This window comes from Limanda limanda, chromosome 13 (genome assembly GCF_963576545.1).
Source record: "Limanda limanda chromosome 13, fLimLim1.1, whole genome shotgun sequence".
In the NCBI taxonomy this organism is placed as follows: Eukaryota; Metazoa; Chordata; class Actinopteri; order Pleuronectiformes; family Pleuronectidae; genus Limanda; species Limanda limanda.
In genome coordinates, this window is record NC_083648.1 from 24,241,867 (window position 1) to 24,262,209 (window position 20,343).

Genomic DNA, 20,343 nt, shown 5'->3' on the forward strand with positions numbered 1-20,343 from the left:
ACACTTGATCATGAGATCAATTAAAATATCCTATATTTTTGTTATCATTAATATCAGTAACAGGTGGTAATTGAGAGCAAACCCATGGGCTCATCAGGTTCTACTGACACCTTGTCAAGTATTTATAGCAAAGCTGTGATAATTGTTGTTATGTTGCCTGGTAATAATCAGCCAGTGGATTAAAACCAGTTCAAAACAGAAAGGTTTTATAACGAGGGTAATTCAGAGATTGATGCCTTCAAATTCCTCTTGACATATTGTGCTTTTTCAATATTTATTTTCTGTGTATTATAGGTTTTTGTGCATGTAAAAGGTCTGCAAAGACAATATGAATAAAGTCATGTGTTTTTCTGAACATGAGAATATGTGAAGTATTTCAACCCAAATTTTTATTATGAACCGGAATATAAGCATAAAATGTCTTCTTAAAATTAGGGACAACAATTAACATTTAGCATTTATGAAAGCTCCGGATGAGTTAAGTTTGTGCAGTGGCTAGAGTTAGTTCAAGGTTTTGACTCAGATCATGAAATGTGGATTAGCTAATTAGCATTACCAAGGAAACTGATGTTTCAGGGTCTTATTCACACCATGTGCAGGTAAACATATTGGAAGAAATGAAATTCTAATTAAATTTGACTTTAAAAAATTAGTTATTAATAATAATAATAATAATAATAATTAGGGGTAGGGCCTGTAACTTACTTTGAGTGCACCTGTCAGTAAGACCATCAGCTTTCTCTTTGTTTATAGATATCACATATATGCCAGCCAGCCTCATTATTGTTTTAATAATTAGCAAAACAAATCAATAAAACTTAATTTTCCCAATAAATCCAACAAGTGCAAATTGGTGACCTAGAACTCACACCCTGGGTCATCGTGCTCCAAACCAGTTTGTTGTGGCCTGCGAGATGTGCAAGGTTTTTAAATGACTGGAGTGTCAGCAACAGCTAAGATAAAGAGCAGAATCCTTTGGGTTTAGGACTAGCTGTACTTTTCACACTCACTCACCTAACAAGCAGAGCAGAGGGAGAAGAGTGTATGCAAATTAACTTTCATTTTAAAACACTTGTCTTCTGTCGTTTAGCATTCTGTCCCTCATCGCAGCACTCAAGCAAGAGTATTATCCCAGTTTCCTCTCAGCCAGTGTGTTCTTCTCTGCTGTTGGATCGAAATGGCTTATCCACAGATTAAACACAATACCACAGTTCACTTTGCAGCTGTCATTTTGCATCCTCACACTTTAAATGGCACAAGTAAAAGTAATTTACTTTCAAATAATCTGGCCAAAAGTTAAAAAAATTACTTTTGGATGATTTCTTCAGGATTCTGGGTTTGCTTGGCCTGAAGCCTGCTATTCTCCCGTTACTTGCTCCAGTGTTTCCCTCCTCTCTGGGTTCCAGTCCTCGAAGTCGGCATAGTTTAGTTCGGGAACACCCGCTGTCAGGCCCAAAGAGCTGACTGACCCAGCCAAGGAGCCAAGCCCTTCATAGGCGTATGTCTGAAGTGAATCATACGGTGGGCCCCGCGTGTCAGAGTCCGCTTCAGCCACCTTTTGCTGGAGGATCTGCTGAATTATGTCTTGACCATCCAGTAGAAGCGAAGGTGCTGATTGGCTGAGCTCTCGAGGAATGCAGTCAATGATAAACCAGGCAGGTTCTGACTCTGGGCTGTAGGTCCCATAATCTACCTGCTGAGCTCTCCTCCTCCTCACCACCACAGACCCCTCCTCATCATCCTCAAACTCTTCGTCCTCTCTGCATAGGCTTGGTCTTTGGCCGAGGTAGGCGTGGAACTTCCTGTGAGACTCAGAGACTTTGGGATTTCGAAGGGCAGCAATGTCAAAGGCCTCAGTGTCCTCCTCCCCGCCTCCTTCGTCATCGTAGGTCACCACGTTTTCTCTGATGTCCTCTTCAGACAAAATCAAGGGTTCTTTGCTCGCCTTTTTATTTCGTAGCTGTGTGAACATAATCACTATGGCTGGGGAAAAGGGAAAGGGAAAAAGAAAGGATAAAAGGAAAAAGTTAACATACAGAGAATATTAGAGAAACCAGGGACATTCAATAACACTGTAACACAAATTAATGCAAAAATATAAGAGGATTACGACGCACTTCATAATACTTGATAAACCAAGTGCTTCATTTCTTTTTAGTAGATTTTTTAAGAGAATGTCTCATAGTCTACCAATTGTTCAGTACAGACCAGGCTGTGTAGAGAGTGAGAATAAGCTTTCATGTTTAGTGACCAAAATGTAGAAGAGAACAAGAACAGCTCCAACAGTAGGGATGGGTATCGTTTGGTTTTTATCCGATACCGGTTCCTAACCGATACTTTTAAAACGATACCGGTGCCTAAACGGTGCCTGAACCGATACTTTTTTCAAAAAAGTGCACAAAACGATGCTTGACTAAGAAAGGCTTTTTTTATTGCCAAATATATTAACTGTTTAAAGTAGATTATAAATATAAATAAATACAAAACCCTTTTTAACTTAAAACTATGAATAACATACGAACTGTTAACAAAAGTTTACACTATACTTAAATAAATAAAAATAAATACAAAACACACACACTCTGACTCGTGACTCAAATGAAGACTGAGGGTCGCTTTTCACTCAGATACCCCCGTGTCTCCGCGGCGGGGGCTGTCGCAGGCAGGCTTCGGCCCGCCTTCGCCCCCCTAAAATGCGGTCGCTTTTATGAAACATTTCTCGGCGTGGTCTCCGTTCCTCCCGCCCAGAGCCTTTCCAAGCCGACCCGGAGCCGGTCGCGGCGCACTGCCACGGAGGAAATGCGCCCGGCGGGAGGGGAGGCAGCACCGGGGAGAGGTGTCGCGAGGAGATCACCTGCCACCTGCACGGGAGCCCTGACGCACGCGGGGCGGGCAGCGCGGGGACAAGAGTCTGTCCACCGGCCGCGGGGGCCCGACGGGAGCCGCCGCTTCCCGTGAAGGAAGGAGCGGAAGTGTGAGGAGGCGGGACGAGCGGAGACCTCAGTCTTCCATTGGCTCAGGTACCGAAATGAGGCACCGAAATCTCCGTTTCATTTCGGTCCGGGTAGGTACCGGTTGTATTGGAACCGGTTCCATATTGGAACCGGTTCTCGGTACCCAACCCTATCCAACAGTAACAGCTCCTCTTTGGGTCTTAAACAAAAATGACATGAAGAGGTTTATTCAATCACTCGTGTGAATATTCTATCTCTCTTCAGCCGTCATTTCAGCACCGTGAATATTCTACCACCTTCACCTCTGCACCCTCTCAATTTCTCAACTGAATTTCAAAGTCAGGGGCCACATCCTTCTCAGAACGAGTAGACCATGGAGGTCGAACTGAAATGTTCTATGGAGGATTCCCTCTATGAGTCCCCAGCTGCCCTTTCACACGCCAGAAGAAATTTAATGTACTTCAAGCTCATGGATACAGCATCAACATCCCTGGATCGCAGATTTAGTCCTTCTGCTGTCAAACACCTGTGTTGAAGATTTTGTTTCTGGAATGAAGTCTGGTTGACACTCGATCATGCTATCTGCACGGATGTAGCGAAACAATGAGGAGTCTGCCTTGCGTCTTTTCAGGATGTAGTGGATTTTCTTAAAGATTTGAGAACCATGTTTCCAGAGATCACCCAACAAATGAAACCCTCACTGTCCCTGTAACATCCTGCATCTCTAAAAGGTCATTTTCAGGCCGGTGCACGGCTGAGTAACACTTTCCTTCTGAGTGAAAAATTCTGTTTACTCTTTGGCAGCTAAGTGTTGATGGTTGAATGGTCTGTATTTATATAGAGCTCTTCTAGTATTGAGGACCACTCACAGTACTTGAGAGTTCCATTCAACCACTCACACACTCATTCGTAAAAAAAATGTTCTATGAGGGGCCATTCAGGGTTCAGCACCTTGCCCAAGGACACTTCGGCATGTAAATGGGGAAAACTGGGATCGAACCACTGACCTCCTGGTTGGAGGACTAATGCTCTACAGCTCAACCAAGGTTAATTGACAATTTAACTTTCTACTTGTATGATTTCATTGCGTATATGTTATAACATAACTTGTTTGGCTTGTAGAATATAGCCTACCATTATGTTGTTATTGTTATTTGGCTTGCGGCCCATTTACTGCGGAGAGCCACAGTGGTGTCAGAATGGTTTCCATCACTTGGCCTAAGATTTATGTTCATGTGAATCGTTTTACTTGGCGGCATTGGTTATTTCCATGTATTTGATGGTGTGTGTTACTTAAAGTCTAAACTTGGATGACATTTGTTTTATTAAAGGTTTGGTGTTGATCAAATAATGAGTGGAGCTGTCCATTGTGCTGTTAGTTACATAATGATTTAGTGACTTCCAGCACCTTCTGTTTTGATCTGTGGTGACTGTGGTGTTGTTTTTGTGGTGCGCCTAGAGTGCGCAATGTGTGTGTGAATGGGTGAATGTAAAACTGAACTGTGAAGCACATCAAGTGGTCATCAAGACTAGAAAAGCCCTATTTAAATACAGATTACTCATTCATTTCATTTTCATGGTGTTAATTTAACCATGTTTAAACCTTGATCCCCAAGCCCCGTAAACGTTTTTTGTGTGTTTGTCGGCCCCCTTGTCCAATTGTGCTGAAATGTGTAAGTTTGATAACTTTTTAAAATACATATAGCATCGAATTTGTAGGCTATGGTTTCTGCAGACGGGTTCTCTCTTTCATAGGATTGGGGCACTCAACTGTTTTGAGCATCCACAGGCAGAAACATATATCGGCGCCTATAGTTGCATGCTTCTTTAAGCTGCTTCACTTGCTGCAGCTTTGCGCGATCAGAAGCTTGCAACCCCAGGATATAGGTTGGCTGGAGAAGCATCCGCCCATGGGATCACTGATTATTCAGCAATGGAAGGAGACATTTCTTTGCCACATATCAGATCAGAAGCTCCCATGAGAAGCCCCCATCTCATGCTCCATTATCACTATCACCAGTGTCTGGGGTTGTTTCCCCAAGAACTAATTCATAGTTCTACTTTCCACAAGGTTCTACTTCCTGTGTCTAAATGTCAATGCCAAGTAAGTATGGTACATGAGGTAATATGTTTTAAGCATGAAATGGAGAGTGGGAAATACAGTTTCCACCAGTCATTTTGGAAGTGTTTCATTGTATACATTGTGTATAACAAAAATATTATTTTTCAAAAAGTCACTTCACTGACAAGTGGTTGATTATGTTGAAAGATGAATGAAGGCCTACTGACAGGGTCTATAATTGAATAATAATAATAATAATAATAAGAATAATAACTGAAGCTTTAACTATAAACATTTAACTCATGAAAAGTGGTGAGAATGACTATATCTTATCAAAGAGAGGAGGAGGGTAGCATAGCATATCTGTGGCGCATTCCAAGCTGAATGGAGAAATCCTCACCTAACAACATATCAAGATCTCTCACACCCTCAAGACATGAACCCCACTTAGATGCATTAAGTCATCCTCATCATCACACATGAGAGCCATAAGGGACACCAGTGAAAGAGCGAGGACCCTGGACCAGAAACTGGATCAACATTAGAAAGAGACAACTTGAATCTATGACCACCAGACCCAAACCACTCACAGCAGTCATTGATTAGGGGTCGAGCCATCAAACGGAAATCAGTGTTTTTTTGGAGAAAGGCCATTTATATCCAATGCAGAGATAGCAGGTACAAACTGCTGCCCCAAAACCTGTCCATCTGTTATATCACGGCTGAAGTTACAAACATTCATACACAGATCACATAATGAATCAACTCCTTGACCACAGATCAAAACCCGAAGAAGAAAGTGACATGCAGCTATAAGACTTTTTTGTTGCATACCTAATGAGGTGTTTGGTTTGTCTAGAAAAGAAAGCTTCACTCTGTAGCGGATTTGTTTATCTTATTTGTTATCATTCTGCCATAACTTTTCTTTATAGTTAGTTATTGGACAAATTTTATTTACCCACAGAACAGTACAGCAAAGCTGTTTGCTGGATACAAGTAGATGGAACCGCCAAAACTTGTTGTTGTACTTATGGACTAATGTTGTGCTATTGGAACTGGAATCCAATGGCCATGTTGTGGATGACGCATGTGATACATGACATATGCAACCACTAACTTACCTAATAAAATGACGATACACAGCAGAATGGCAACAAAGGCTCCGGTGCTGAGACCAGCTGAAGACAGGAAGGCCTGGGCCTGACAGATGTTGTGGCTGTTGCGACCCCTGGTGTTCCCCTGACAAACACACACCCTGAGGGAGAGTGTAGTAGTGCTGCTTAGAGGAGGCTCCCCGCCATCGGCCACCACCACCAACAGGCTGAAGAACTCCCGGTCTCTGTCCTGGCTGAAACCTTCACGTCGGCGAGACACTATACTGGCAGTGTTGTCTGTAGCCGGCAGGCGGGCAAGGAAAGAAGATGTATGAAAGATGATGGTGTGATAGATGAAGGAATAAAGATAAGAGAATGATAGAAGAGAGGTTGAATGATGTGATAGAGGTGGGAGAAAGGTGGAATAAAAAAGAAACAGTACTTTAGGCAAGTACATTACATAAAGTGTTAGTTGAATCAGAAAGCTCAGTAAAAATAAGCACCATAATCACGGACCACTCTACATGATTTTGTAGAGCACAGTAGGAGCAGGGCACATAATTGACTTTAATGACTAAAATTGGGTATTTCAGACATACAATTGAAGAAATACAGCATACATCAAAATTCCTACAAAGGTGCTTATTATCAGTAGCCATTACAAATTATGAGCTTTTAATACAATTTTATTTATTTTTAGCCAAAGAAGATTCCTCTTCCATCTCATCTCTTTTCACTGGAGGTCCAGGTTTGGCCAGGTTTACACCAGACATGCTGATCCAAACTCAATTATTTTTGCTGCATCTGAACCTAGTGTTCTTAAGTGAAGTTTAATCTTTCAGTTTGGTGCAGTTTTGTCCTCCTTGTGTCAGAATCACCTGCCTGTCTGTTTTACGATGCAAAGTTGAATAAATTATGAATTATGTGGGATGTGCCTACACCACCTAACCACGGCTTCATGTGTATTTCGGCTCATGTTCAGTTGCGTACTGATGCTCATGTACTTCAATCTCTTTGAAGTTGCTCGGGCAGTTCCTTAATATGTAGAGTCATGGTGCATTAGACACAGCCCAGGCCAAAGATTAAGTAACTGACGTTATTTAAAAGTCCAAAGCCATAACTGTGACCTAGCCTGGAATGAGCCCTTTGTGATGCCATATAAATAGGGCTTGAACTCATTGAAATCAGTCATGTTCCATGTATTCAGCGGTGTAAACAGAAGATACTCAGCTTGAACAATGGTAGAGATGCAATATTTCAACCAGCAAATTTGTCAGCGCTGAAGAGGGCAGCAACCGTATCAACAGAGAAGGCTAGGAAACAAGGAGTGTGTCAGAGCATTTGACGGAAAACCAAGGAAGTGTCCAAGATTTATAAAGTAAATGACTGGACACCTTTTGTCCAATCCCATTTAAATATCTTAACATATTTTTTGTAAATGTTGATCCCCCTACCTCCCATTTATCTAAACTTTGGAGTCAGGATTTATTGAGAATTTTCTCATGAGTCATAAACAACCGAACATGTAAAGTATATATGTATGTATGTATATATACATATGTCTGTTCATGTCATTCTAAATGTCTGCAGGCCTGTTCCACTTGACATTCAACGCAGCGATGCTGGTCATCATGACAATGAATAAATTGAGGCAGTGGTTGAGAGAAGATACACAACTGTTGAATATGTATTAAGAGTGTATCTTACAAAGCATTGTACTGCCCAACTGCCCTGGGGAGCTCCCAGCTACGATGAAGCACGTCAGCTAGCAGACAGAGACATGTGTATATATGTGTTTGCATTTGTGTGGGGAATTTGTAATGTATTCCGGCAGTGCCCGCTGGATTCTGCACATCTTTATATCTTCATTTACATAGTGTGTACTGTTGACTCCGCATGGAGCCTCTGGGTGAAACACACGCACAAACAATTACACACACACACACAGATACACGTAGGCATCTTAATTTAACCAAGGACTTGTCTTTTGTCCTCAATTGGACAAGCTGTCTCCAATTCACTGGAATTTAGTCGGAAACAGAAGGATGGAAACACACGTTAAACTTTGATGACTTATGTTTATAACCATACCCCAGCTGTTGTTTCTGCAGAACGCTGGTAACCTGTTTAATTGAAAGGTTCATTAATATTGAAAGTGTCCTATGTCTAAATCTCACAGAAAGTCAACACTGCACTTCCTTAGGGGCTAACAAGCCTGAATTATAGCCAATAAAATGAGCTGTTCTCGATATATATGAGCAACAGACAAACAGACATTTCTGGGAGATATATATTCATTAACGGGGGTAGTTCAGTGTCATAACCAGGATTGTGTTTTTAAATTACATTTACATTAACATTTAAAAGGTAGTCTAGTTACACCGGTAAAGCTCCACGCTTTAACAGTCAGCTATGTTAGCAATACTTTTCAGAGCAGCAGTCCAAGCGTTCTGTGCCAACTTGCAGTTATGTATTTACTGTACGAAAACATTTGAACCGTGTTACTTATCAACAATGCACTTATAAAAACCATAAAACTACCTGTCCTCTTTTGAGATTATCAAACAATTGCATTTGATGTCCCATACTGAAATATTCCACAGTCACATGAAAATAACTGAATTAAAGAAACTGTTGCTTGTATTTATATAGCGCTGAAAAACAACCTTTTCAACACTCCTTCCTAATAACAGTAGGTGTGATGTGGGTCTCTAGTTGTTTATTAATGAGGTAGAGGATACTTTTCATGAGGTGTAATAACTGAGGTCTTCAGGGCTCGGTACATCACTTGATACTCTTACATGTCTGCTCTCTCTTGAATTCACACTTATTTTCAAACATTTTCTTTGTAATCATCCATATACTGTTCCAAAAAGATATTTGTTCCTTTCACTATAAATTTCTCAGATAATAGTCCCCTGTGTCTCTGTAAATGGTAGAAAAGCTTTGGTATAATAACCCGAAAATGTTGTTCTAATGTAAAAGAAATGTTTTCAGAAAAGCTCAATGTCCATTTTGAACCTTTATTGTTGTGATAATTTGTCGACATATGATCAGAACATAGAACAAGATGCAAGCCGTATCCCTCTGTGTTGACCATGCTGTTAGTGTACAATGCAACAAGGGGTGTGGGAGGTCGGAGAGTTAGATGCGCTGACACACAGGAGAAGATTAAAGGACAAAAACTGAATTAGTAAACAACATATAATTGGTAGAAAGTGGAGCAGAGGTGCGCCCTCTCAAAAATAGCATCGATCCTCTCCCGACTGAGAGGTGGGAAGAGGAGGAGAGAGTGGTGATACACGAAGCACAAGTGTGATGACGGGAAACAACTGCAACAGCCCTGGAGAGAGGGGGAGGAGGAAATTTGTTCAAATGACAGATGGAGGGAGAGTCAAGAGAGGGAGAAACTGAGGGAGGAGTAAGGGGGAGAGTAGTGTGTGTGTGTGTGTGTGTGTGAAAGAGACAAATTAAAAAATGAGTGAAAGGAGGGAAAGAGGAAAGGAGGGAGGCCATTTTAGGAAATGAGAGTTGGAGCTTAAAAACCGGAGAACGTCGCTGCAGGTAAAATGAGGTTATAAAGCGACAGAATAATAGCAGTGCCCAGTAAACCCACAAAATGATCCATATGGCTTATTAACACAAGCTCTATAATTCGATTCAGTTTGATTTATACTCCAGTCTCTGCACAAGAAAAACAGCAGGCGACAGACTGTAAGACGTGTGTGTAACGGAGGTACAAGCAAAGCTGGTGTAAGCCCACATCACACCATAACAACTAGATAAGAGCTGCTTGTCTCAGTTTTTCATCCAACGTCAGCTGTGGTGCTTGAAGTCCAGAACATTACAAACCTCATTCAACCGGGACCCTACAGCTTTCCTAAATACCATCAATTCTCAAGTAATGGCTGGCTGAGGATCCTGCCTGCTTCAAATAGACCATGGCTGTAGATTTTATCAGCAGCCAGCTTGCAATTACCTCTGTTGAGACACATTTCTATAGATTTTTTATCCGCTCTCATGTCTGCCATTCGCGAGAGAAGAACCTGTAAGTGAAAACAACTAGATCTTTAATTTGGCTTTATTAAGTTCCAGAGGTGACCGTGAAGAGGGCAGGGGGAAGGAGGGAAAGAATCGAACCGGGCTCCATACATTATAGTCGGATAAATTAACAGCACACTTGCGCACACAGAGATAGTATGAAGAAGAAGAATGGGACAATGAGGATGGTGTAACTCGTATTTTGCTTGAACAGAGAATTAGCTTTTTGTCTTTTTACAGTTTTTAGAAGTACTAAGCCACTCGTCATACAGTAACGATTATTGCGTTGTTGGCCCTGGGTCAATGAAATGCCATATAGACCTAAGATGGCATCTTTGTTAAGTAATGCACCTTACTTGCATGTGCTTTAAATTAAATAGCAGATTGTGGCTGTTCACATTTTGTACTTTTTAAATGATCAGTTTAATATTGCAGCTTGTGATCCACAAGGAATCTTAGGGGGGATTGAACTTCCCTTACAATCCAGATTTACCCCAGAGCCACATAAAACTGGTAAACAACCATTAGGATATTTCTAATGGTGTAATGATGAGAATTATTTTATTATTAATCAAACTTCACTGTCCAATCATCAGTCATATACATTTTGTGTGAGCCACTCAGGCCTGGTCGATGTATCTGATTTCCTGAAACAAGCAATATATGAAATGTCACAGATCTTGATCTGTGCAGAGGGCTTTTAATCACTTAGTTCACAAGCATCTTCTTGTCAGAGGTTTCTGTTCTGCAACCTCTCTAATCCATCCAGTAGTTTCAGTGTATTCCTGCTTACAAACAAAATGTAATGTAAATCAAAATGAGGAGTGAAAACATAACCTCCTTAAGGAAAAAATGCTGCTTACCGAATGTTGTAAAGTATTTCAAGTAAGTAAGTAAATAAAGTAGAGTTTAATCATAACAACTGTACTATTTGATCGCAGAAAACCTCACAGAGAAACCATAACCTCTATCCTTTTAGCTAACAAAAATCAAAAGAGCCTTAAGGTGTGAGAACTGTGGGATTGTTACTGTGTATGTTTTTCATCAGGAAAGGAAGGAATCTTGGTTATTTCCGTGAGTTCTAAATCCGCTTGTGACAACAGAAACAGCTAATAGGACATCGTGACCACATACTTATCTGAGGAATTAATCAGCTCTGTAATATTATAGACTAGTAAAATGGTAAAATTAGTCAAATGTTCACTGATGACGCACTAAATTAACTCATCTTGATATAGCCTACAATACAGTACACCATGTACACACAACCTGACAAACCCCTGAGTGCGGACCACAAAAGGTAAATGGCATTTGACTCAATAATTAATTTATACATTACATTCTTTAAAATCATAATTCGGCAACTGATTACCTTTGCCATCATAATGTAAAACCGCATAACAGGCTATGAAGTTAAGATTAAAGAGTTGTTTCACAGTGGCCATCAAACTCTGCAACAACAAGAGGCACAGGTCTGTCCTCCCCTCAGGTTTAGGGTTAGGATATATTTTATGGGTTGGTGATGCAAAAGCATGAAACCATGATAAACTGAGATCAAAGGACTTTTTCTCATTTTCATATATATATTTTTTTTTATGTACCGTCACAGTACCGTGAAACCCAATGCGTGCACAAGGAGAACTTGCAAACTCCTGACCAAACTATGGTTCAAACCCATATTGCTGTAAGGCAATATAATAGTGCTGACCACTGCACCACCGTCATCCTGACTGTCACATCTGTGACTGTTAAAACATCGACCAAGAAATAAGGGCATGTCAAAGATACTAATCATCATTCAACTAAGATTGAAGTCAAACTCAGAGTGAGCACAGTTCACTTTCATGCTGCCTTTTGGGGTAAAATCCTTCCCCTACATTGCAGAGCCTGCCTGCTTGGTGAAGAACCGACACACGCAGGCAGCTGTGGATGTCAGTTTGAGATCTGGTGGGGAAAAATAGGACTCATTAACATAGTTAGCTTGCATTAGCTCAGAGTGCTAACTTGGCTTGTTAACTCTATTATTCTCTAATATTTCACTGACTCACCAGAGCATCTTTGCAAATCTGGGAATTCTACAAAGTATTGATTGAATGTCAATATGGAAATAGGAAAACATATTTGCCGTCCTCATCCGAAGATAAAATTCTTAGTTTGGTATAGACCTGAGTATATAACTATAAACACAGCTAAATGGTTATAAATTGTATTTATGCAGAATTTTTTTAGTCTTGGTGACCGCTCAAAGCACTTTACAGTAAAGTTTCGACATTCACCCCACATTCATATAGTGCATCTGTTAGCAGCACTTTCTATGAGGGGCAATTCGGGGTTCAGCATCTTGCCCAGAGACACTTCGGCATGCAGATGGTAAAGACTGGGAGCAAACTGCCAACCTTCTGGACGACCGCTCTACCCCTCAGCCACAGCCCAGCTGTGACCTGTGGGTGTCTCTGCACATTGGTACCAGACATATATTTTTTCCAAGTTGTGTCTTTTCAACGGTCTGTAGAGACACGGCAGCTGGACTGATGTGTTGATTCTCACAATCATACAGGGTTCTAAAACAAGTCTCTGGATTTGGAGACTTTTCCTTTTTTCCCCCTTAAGTTTCATTCTCACCGCTTTGCTGTTGGGCTCTTTCTGCTCCCCACATTAAGGACGTGCTACTCTGGCTGTACGGCTGTAAGCAGATATACACAGCTGTCCATACAACTTTTACAGTTGAGAGGTTTTATGTTTAGGACTTCTATAAGAGGTCGACTTGGGAGACATGTCCAGTGACAAAGGTAATTGTTTTATTTACAAGTTGAAATCATGTGCAACAAAATATAGTTTTTACACAGAGAAACCAAAAGAGCAAGTATCAGTCACAGTTCCAGTAATGGAAGAAACTAAGATAACTGAAGCTCAGATTTTTTATATTTCGTATAGATTGAAAAAAGGCTTGTGTGGATCTGCCGATTTTTTGGGCAACCTCTGTTATTCCAAGAAAAACTCCCCTACAGTGGCAACAGGCTCAACTGAGGTGTAACAAAAGCAAAAGATTTAAGGTGTCTGCTATTTCTCAATTCATCCTTCGAAGGACATGGTCTACGTCAGAGAGCAAAAAGTCTGAACCAAAATAAGACAGTTTGGTCCATCTTAACCTTGGCCACTGTTCAAGTCTGCTATATTCTCTTTTCAAAGAGATCAGGATACACAAAATCGAAGGATAGCTTCGGCCTAGAAGGACCCGGCTGTTGTATCCTCTTATAACTGGGAGTTGAAGGACAGATTCTTCTGCAGTACTTCTGCAGGACAATCTTGTCACACCACAGTGATGCATCGTCTTCAAATGAACAGTCAAAGGATGTGACCCCCTGACATGTTTAACTTCACCATGGACATTTTATATTATGTTGGTGCCAGAATCCTCATTGGCAAGCAATCATCCGCCATGTTGCCTGGCAGTTCCTTGGGATAACAGACTCACATCTAAATTAATATAGAAAGCCAAAAATATACTCGTACTATTCATACAAACAATATGTATAATATCCCAAGTAAAATCTGATTTTAAAAATCACTTAACACTTTCCCTTAAATTTAAATAGATGAAAGATTTTAAATCACATTGCATAAGAAAATTGACTGTTTTTGAGGGGGTATACACGTCATTTCTTTCAGTGGTTTTTCCTCACTTATTACATATCTGTCATTACTGGAATTTTGCAGGAGTCCTTAACCAAATGATCTTTTAATACTTGCTGGCTTCCTCTCACAGCAGACAAATGATTAACTGCAATGTAGCCAACGTGACATAATTGTGTTTTCTATGAGCACAAGTAAACAACAACAACAACAAATTGCCCCCAGTGGAGGTCTCGCAGAGTGCTGTCCAACTTCCCTGTCCGAAACCTGTCATTGCGTCTCATTACTTAGATTGTTGTCAACTCTCCTCATTTCTGTATCTGATTCAAGTCAAATTCAGAAAGCAACTGCAACAACAACAAACGCAGGCGACTTCAAAAGACTGGAGAGAAAAAAAGATGAGGAAGAGAAAGTGAGACATGGATAGAGGGATACAGGGACACTGGGTCAGGGTAAAGACCAAAAGACAGAAGACCAAAGAACACCATACAACCTGATACATATTCCTGTAAACTAAAGGCCAACCTCTTTATTCAAGGCAGATAGAGTGCAAAGTTAAATGGGGAGAGGAAATAAACAGACAACTTCACTCGCTTGGTAACCAAGGCAACGGTGCAGCAGGTTTTCTCCTGGACATTAAAGCAGATCTCGAGGTGGTAGGAGGTGGGGGATTGCCTGGTACCTGTTCCAACAAATGCAAAGAGACGAGACTCACTGGTAATGATGCCAACAGACTGTGTTTGTACAGGTGGAAGCCACACACAGCCCACACTGCAGGCTTTCTTTTTTGGCAGCAGCAACACTGAGCCATGGTTCATTATGCGGCAATCTCATGCTCCATATGTAAATTACCTGGAGCTGGTGTACTACACAGCATATGCTGTACAGCCAGGTGGGAGACACCAGAGCTGCAATGACTGTAGTTGCTTTCAGACATGCACTAAACTAAACTAAACACTGGATTATCTTCTGACATTCTAGGGGCTAAATGTGAGAAAGCCAATGTACAAGTGAGCAGAGGCGGAGCTACGGGTGGCCTCTGCAGCTGCTGCCCCAAATGTCTTCTCAACAGCCCAGAATCTATTTTTACAGCATCATAAAGTGGGACTGGTGCTGTGGCCAGAGGGAAGAACACTCACTCCAATGGGTTCTTCTGAATGACGAGGATTATCCAGCTGAGTTAGCTGCTTAACTGGGTTGCTGATTCGCATGAATTGGGCAATTTAGTTGATTTAAGTAATTCATAGAGCAGAACTAGTCGGGATGTTGTGTTGTGAAACGAATATACTGTCAGAAATGTTAATGAGCTGTTTAGCTGCTCACTGCTGTAAGTGCGAACGCAGCCTAGAAACTAAACTAAGCCTGTAGCAGCAACTATGGCTCAATAGAGCACAAAAGGTGATTTGTGTTATATTAGATTTCAAGTTCATATGAATTCGTACTGATACCGATTGTGTGGTCCTGAGATGAGCTACGGCCAATCTCCATTGAAAACAAATAAATCCAAGGTTATTTTAAGGACCTGTGTCCAAAATATGTGCTCTATTTAACACCAAGTTATGTGTTTTTTAAAATATGTCTCAACTTTGTGTTATTTCTATCTGACTGGTCTGGCGTGTTGTGTGTGCCAAACCAAATGTGTGTATGTCGTTATGCAGTACTACTCCTTACAGTGAATCTTATTAAGTTTATAATACTAGTGATTAAGAGTGAAACTTCTGAAGACATTTCATTCGACCGTGACAGTGGGTACAGATTAAGGCCGGACCCAATTGTGCGGACATTCTTCAGAGTTCATGTGTGAACCATGCTTAGGGTAGAGCAATCCACCAGATTGGATTCAGGCTCCTGCAACATTGTCAGACACATATTACGGATAAAAGTCGATGCAGCAGAACGACAGATATCACCCTTTTATTCAAATCAGTCTTTGACACAACATTACTTACAATTACCCAGATTGCATCATTTAGCAGATTGATCTCAAATTGGTGTGTTAAACCATTAATGGCAATTATTTGTATAGCCCCAAATCATAATTTACACAATCCCAAGGCACTGTACATCCATAAAAATAGCAGAGGAACCAAACAGTTCCCACAATGAGCAAGTACTTTGGTGACTGTGGAGAGAAGAAATTCCCTCGAAAAAAACGCATCAGAAAAGCAAACCCACCAGAGCACAGGGGAGATTGGGAGAGCGGAAATGCTATCTGACTGTATGGTCTGTCATCCCACACTCAACGGGAGTAATGAAGACAGATCAATGTTTTTTGTATCCATGACAACACTGTCTGAGACTCAGACGTTTGTGGTGTTCTATGGGTGTAGTGGGCCACATGAGGGTAGAAGAGCAAACTCCAACACACAACCTGTTTTCACCAGAGAAAGTTGTTATGGCAAACTTCCTAAATGTGTCCTATTTACATATCCAACAAACTCACAACAGTGCATTACTTTGTGTTAAAATCATGTGTCAACCTGATAAATCTATTGTCTGCTCATGAACATATTTAGATTCACATTGCTTTATTTTGCAGTCTTGTGCCAAATGAATTTAAATGCATTTCCGCCTTATCAATCTGTGCTCAATACCCTATAATGAAATGGAATTTTATGCAAATGTATTCAAAGGGAAAAACTGAAATATCACATACCAGAAGTAGTCAAACCATATGCTTCCATTTCTCTTGATCATCTTTGAGATGTTTCACCTTGGTTGCAGTCAAACTGTGGTAGATTCTATTAATTGGAAAGACACACAATCTGTCGAAACACTGTTCACAGCTGACAATCAGTATCAGAGCAAAAACAAAGCCTCAGTGGCCTCCATAATTCTTATTAGAATAGAGCTTAGGCTGCTTTGCCAAAACAGTGGAGAAGGGGTTTGGTAAGTGAGGGGAATAAGAACCCAACAATGGGCTGCAAGGCAGAGTGGCCAGATGGACGCCTCTCCTCTCTGACAGTTCACAAACAAGCTGAAGGACTGCAAGACAGTGAGAGTCTCTGTATGATGAAACCAAGAGTAAACAGTTCGGCCTTAATCCTATGCATCATATCCAGAGGGAAAGGCTTAGAACTGATTGATCGTCTGTAAGTTCTCCACACAGGTTCTCTGGAGTTCGGTTTTAGCTTTGACATCATGATAATGTAGGTTGTCTAACTATGAACGACAACTCCGGTAGCAGCACACAAACACAACCTTTTACGACAATAGTAGAGGCTTCTCCCCTCCGGAGTTTCCTGACCGTCAAGACCACGATCACAGCAAACAGTTTGAACCACCAGCACAGGCCGCTGTCTTAGCCAATGGTTTAAATAGTGTGAGAGTGTAAGAGAGACAATCAAGGGGCAGGAGAGGGAAAATGTCTCTAAATCGTAGACAATGTGGTGGTTTATGAGTTTTAGCATAGAATCGAAAAACAACACAGCTTTCCAGTGGTCACCAGTGGCAAGGGGGGGATACCCTCCTTTGCACCGGCCCTGCAAGGTCAAAGATAGTTTCAAACACTAAGTGGCGCTATGAACTGTTTTGAACCCATAAATCTATTTTTTTTATTAACAGATGTGCCGATAAAAGTGATATCAAAATCAGTATTATTGTGTTTCGGCAAAGCACAGTCAAATTTAGTTTACGGATCAAAAGTTACATTTTAGAGTGCAGTTACACTTTTTCAGATAAGTCACAAGATGTTGAGACTGAATGTAAAACTAATATGTTCAGAGTCATTATATTCCATGTGTGTACATCAACTGTTAATCCAACTCATTAACTGAAGCAGCATCAACTTTGTCCTGCTTCTGTCCACACAGAATCCTTCTAGAGAGATCATGTTCTTGGTTTTATACAGAAAAGTCTGCAGCTACTTGAAGACATACAGTGTAGACTTCATTAACCTTTAACTGAAAGCACAATCTTTCTCCAACCATTACACAACTCAATGCGCTTTACAGTGCACTTTTACATTCACACACATTCATACAGTGCATCTATGTGCAGCAATTTATCTATGAGAAGGGCTGTTTGGGGTTCAGTATCTTGCCCAAGGACACTTTGGCATGCAACCATATGAACTCAGTTCTGATTTAATGTTGAGTTACATGACATTATTAATGTGTGTGTTTATTACATAAGGTTACACTTTATTGAAGAGTTATTTAGATTAAAACAATTAGTGCTTTATACTGGCTAATAAAGACCCAGTATGCTCCTAATTAGAAACTAGTAAATGGTGAATAAGTATACCTTAATATAAAGTGTTACTTTGTACTGACTGTATTACTGTACTGCAGCTATAACATGTTATTACTCATAACTGACTGTATATTGTATGTTAAATCACCTGCCTGTTTACCAAAGTCTTACCTCCATTGTCCTTCACGGTAAAATTCCGATCAACTGGCTGCTCAGCAGGCACATAGAAGGAGAACTTTCCATTCGCAAAGTTGTCCAGATCTGTTGCTCGGATAGTTTGAATCACCTGATGAGAAACACACAGAGAAAAATAAAACATGAAAACTTCACAAAAAGACAGAAAGAAAGTAAAGAGAATTAGGGGTGAATGTTGGTAAGAAAAAGAGAGGGAAACAGTTTGACCTCTTGTCATTTCTTGAGTCTATTAAACAAAAAAAAAGACGTTAATTAGTTTTAGTTTTTCATTTACACAGCATAAGGCAAAATATGCATTAATATCGCACAGCCTCAACATGGTAATCATCCAATTTAGTGAAAAGGTTTGTTCATGGTGTCTTTTAGGAATCAAAGAACTGCAGCTGATGGAAAAGTTGTAGCCAATAAGGTGATACGTCTTTCATCAGTCTCCTGTTGACAGTAAAGAATACTAAAGTATTTTTACTGAACAAAAATTTAATTATACATTTTGCATCTGAAAGAAAAACAAATGTCCTCTATTGCATTGGCTTAAAATGCAAAGTAAACTAGTAGATGTACATCTAAATTTTGAGCATTACGTGGAGCTGCTGTTTGGTTTGTCTGTGGTTATTGTGAATTAGCAGTGAGTCTGCATTTTGGGTGAGGGCTGCAATATACTTCACTGGGTTTACAATCAAGGGTTTTTCACCATTCTTAAGCCCAACTCTCAGAACTTAGATAAATCATCCAGCTTGATTCACAGTATTAGTTTTTTTTTTCTACCAATATACTGTGATGACCCCCCCCAAGCCTTGTACCCACCTGTCCTGGACTGACATCCCCTCACCACACTCACAAATGCAAACCGGCCTGTTGCAGCCTCAATATATCTCATAGTTATTTTTCATTCTGCCCATGTCTTTTGTCTCTTCTTTCATTCTGCTCTAGTGTCGCCTGCCTCAACTCTGCTCTAGCAAACAGAACACAACATTTCCCCACATCTAATTACCATATAACTATCATCTGCTCTATCATTTCATCTCCTTATTGCCCTGCCTCTTAGTTAAAGATCACGTTTTGTTGTACAGAGACCATGGATTCAAGAAGCATTTAAAGCCTTATTTCCAGACGGCTCAAGACAAGCAAAACCCATCAGCCTCTGACAGTTTAATAAGAAGGTTTTACCCACAGATCAAAATCAGCACCAGCATGAATACAGATAACTTGTTCTAGTTGTGTTTTGACCTAACTTTTCAACTGACGCTTTCGAATTTAAATCCCCAAATCTGAGTTCAGCTCATTGGGTTTTGCCTCTATGTGATGTCAGCACAAGTGGAAGACGGAGGGGAACTTAGAGGGAGGCTGCCTGCTTACAGCTTGCCATATTTATGTTAATCTATTTATTGGATGATCCTTTCAGAGGAGTTTTTATCCAAATTTCTCGGGTAGAATTGAATGGCTTTTAGTCGTGACGCTGCATATCTCAAGCAAACTTTCATATTTGTGTCCGTCATGTGTTTGTAATCAAAATGCCTGATTGCTGCAGTGAATCCTCCAGAGGATCTCCTGCTGTATTCTAACATAGGCTCCTTCAGACATGCTCCAGAGTCTAGTGGGCTGGATGGTAAAACTCCGGAGAAGGTCCGAAGTTCTGCCCCTTTGGAGGATGTCAGCAGAATATCTGGAGATTACTGCATGTCGAAAGGAAGCTAACATTAGCCTACTGGTAATATAAGAATGTGAAAGGCCCCCTTTGGAACCAGTATTTGATTTGTCCACTACAGGCTACTGTATAAACGTGGTGCAACATGGCAGACTCCATGGGAGGGGTCCCACTCACAGTGTCGATATGAAGCACTCATACTATTGTAATAAAACCCTACAATTCTAAGTTTCACAGATTATACTACTACTAATAAATATAATATTATTAACATTATCAGAGTGAAATAAATCTTTAGTACTTCAGTCACATTCCTCTACATGACATTTCTCAAGAGTACATATGTTAAAAAAAGAAACGTGGAAATCTAAAATGATGCTTTGCATTCTGAGCCCTTAGACTTGTGACTGCCACTCGTGTGCTTGTACTTACAGCACACAAGAGATGCATATTAAATGTACTGTATGCCCCACAACCTAAACAGCCAGTCTCATCACTTTGAAACCAATTATGCAAATGTAGTAG

The 20,343-nt window shown here is 40.6% G+C and overlaps 1 protein-coding gene across 1 annotated transcript in view; it reads right to left on the reverse strand.

Moving 5' to 3' along the window:
- Positions 1–1,357: 1,357 nt before the first annotated feature.
- Positions 1,358–20,343, reverse strand: part of LOC133018221 (cadherin-18-like) — a 123,648-nt gene continuing 104,662 nt past the window's right edge. Inside the window, exons 9-11 of the mRNA XM_061084541.1 lie at positions 18,150–18,264; positions 6,138–6,407; positions 1,358–1,983 (exon numbers count right to left, since the gene is read on the reverse strand). Coding sequence (XP_060940524.1) covers positions 1,358–1,983; positions 6,138–6,407; positions 18,150–18,264 — 1,011 coding nt within the window. The remainder of the gene's footprint in view (positions 1,984–6,137; positions 6,408–18,149; positions 18,265–20,343) is intronic.